This window comes from Trachymyrmex septentrionalis, unplaced genomic scaffold (genome assembly GCF_001594115.1).
Source record: "Trachymyrmex septentrionalis isolate Tsep2-gDNA-1 unplaced genomic scaffold, Tsep1.0 scaffold24, whole genome shotgun sequence".
NCBI lineage: Eukaryota > Metazoa > Arthropoda > Insecta > Hymenoptera > Formicidae > Trachymyrmex > Trachymyrmex septentrionalis.
In genome coordinates, this window is record NW_017305397.1 from 938,330 (window position 1) to 940,277 (window position 1,948).

Sequence of the window (1,948 nt, forward strand, 5' to 3'; positions counted from 1 at the left end):
TACAGAAGAAGAGAATCCAGTAATTTTATTCATTTATACTATTATCGTTAATTATAATTATTATATGTTAAGAAGACTATTAATTTATTTTCCGCAAGCTCTCATTTCGCCCTTCTTTCCGATTTAGATCTATTATCTCGATGTGTGCGACAATTATCCTTTAGGGTGCAGTTACTTTGTACATACTTTTATCTGCGATTGTATATATACATATTATATTATCTGCGAAGAATATTAAAATATATATTTTAATATATTACGTATAATGAACTACATGAAATTATAATCTTATTGTTTGAAGTATTAAGACTAAATACACTAAATATTTAATAATACTGTTGACCCTTCTTGAACATGTCGTCTTGTTGTAACCACTGATTCAATAAAATTAAGACAATGTACAAATGCACATTTAGTATAAAAAAAAATATATCCCTTCTGTAGCACGAAGAACATTCGATATAGGGTACAGTGAGTCAATACAATTTCATAAATGGAGTAACTTTATTATCAAAGAATTTGTAGCAACATTGGCATAACAACAAAATATCGACAGTGTAATACACTTATTAATATCTTTATTATATGAGGCATTTAAGGTCAAATAGAATATAATTTTTTTTTATTTTATATTAAATGTTTTACATATGTGTAAACGCGCACACAGTTCATATATAATCTACCAATATGAACTATCATTCATATATCAATAAGGAATATCTTCTGTAGGAATATCTTTTGTAGGAATATCTTCTAAACGCACCTCTAACAGTGTTTGTACTTAATTTAATACAATTGTTTAGGTCGCACATACTCGAAAATTGTCGATAATAAAATTATATGTGTAACAGTTATTCAATAGAAAGACTTGATTCACAGCTTTGTGTGGAAGATATACATCTTGGAATGTAGCAAATATAAAAAAAATTCTTGTTATGCATCTAGTAATATATGTATATATAAGTTTTCAACAACTATTGGTACGCAGTTCACAATCTTGAAAAAATGGTATATAAAAAGCATTCTTTTTGACCAATGATTTTCTAAAACATTCATCGAAATTGATTCATAGATCACGTCTTAAAGTTTAAGTATTTTTATACATATATTTATCTTCGTGTATAAGAATTTGTTCCGAATCATTCTTAAACGTCACTGTTTGACTAGTCATTTTTAAGGTGCGAAAATGTTCTGTACTTGCAGAACTATGTTAAAATTAAGTACGTTAATTGCTACTTTATCACATTGGCAATAGGCCGTCTACGAAATATCCAAATTTTATATATATGCATTTTTCTAAAATCTCATTTAGCAATATTTACTGGCGTGTAAAACGTCAAGTAAAGATGTATATAACGTGTATAATAGAATATATGTAACTAGTATAGAACCCTTCTAGGCACAAGGTGAAAATGGCGCTCGGCGTCGTACCGTATCCGATATTTGTAGTATCTTCGTGTAAAAGAGAATCGATATTCGAATTCGGCAGTCGGTATTGCTAAATTCACAGAACCAAGGAATGTGGAAAAATCCTCATGCTTACATAATCATTAAGTACCTGTAAATGGAGAAAGCAGTTTTGTGAACATTCATCTTTACATACATGTATGTGCATCTTTTCTTCGAGACTAACTTATGAAACAAACGATAATTCTCACCTCTGTAAGAGCATCTTTTGTTAATTTAGGGTACAGGTACGTGAATCCCGTGGTGTTCCATAACTTTCCGGGCTGTAAATACAAGTGCTTATTATATAGAAGTTCTTGATCTATATACGGAGACAGAGGACTATTCTCCACTCCATCTTTGCGACATGCTTCTGCCCAAGGGGCCATGTGTTTGTCATTTACCTCCTCGACAACAGAGCTCATATCAGTCTACAAAATATAAGATAAAAGCAAACTCTATATGAAATTATATATGAAATTATATATATGAAATATATATA

General features: G+C 29.8%; 1 protein-coding gene across 1 annotated transcript in view; it reads right to left on the reverse strand.

Moving 5' to 3' along the window:
• Window positions 1–593: 593 nt before the first annotated feature.
• Window positions 594–1,948, reverse strand: part of LOC108748629 — a 2,870-nt gene continuing 1,515 nt past the window's right edge. Inside the window, exons 6-7 of the mRNA XM_018486879.1 lie at window positions 1,659–1,877; window positions 594–1,558 (exon numbers count right to left, since the gene is read on the reverse strand). Of these exons, the coding sequence (XP_018342381.1) occupies window positions 1,505–1,558; window positions 1,659–1,877 (273 nt within the window). The 3' untranslated portion in view covers window positions 594–1,504. The remainder of the gene's footprint in view (window positions 1,559–1,658; window positions 1,878–1,948) is intronic.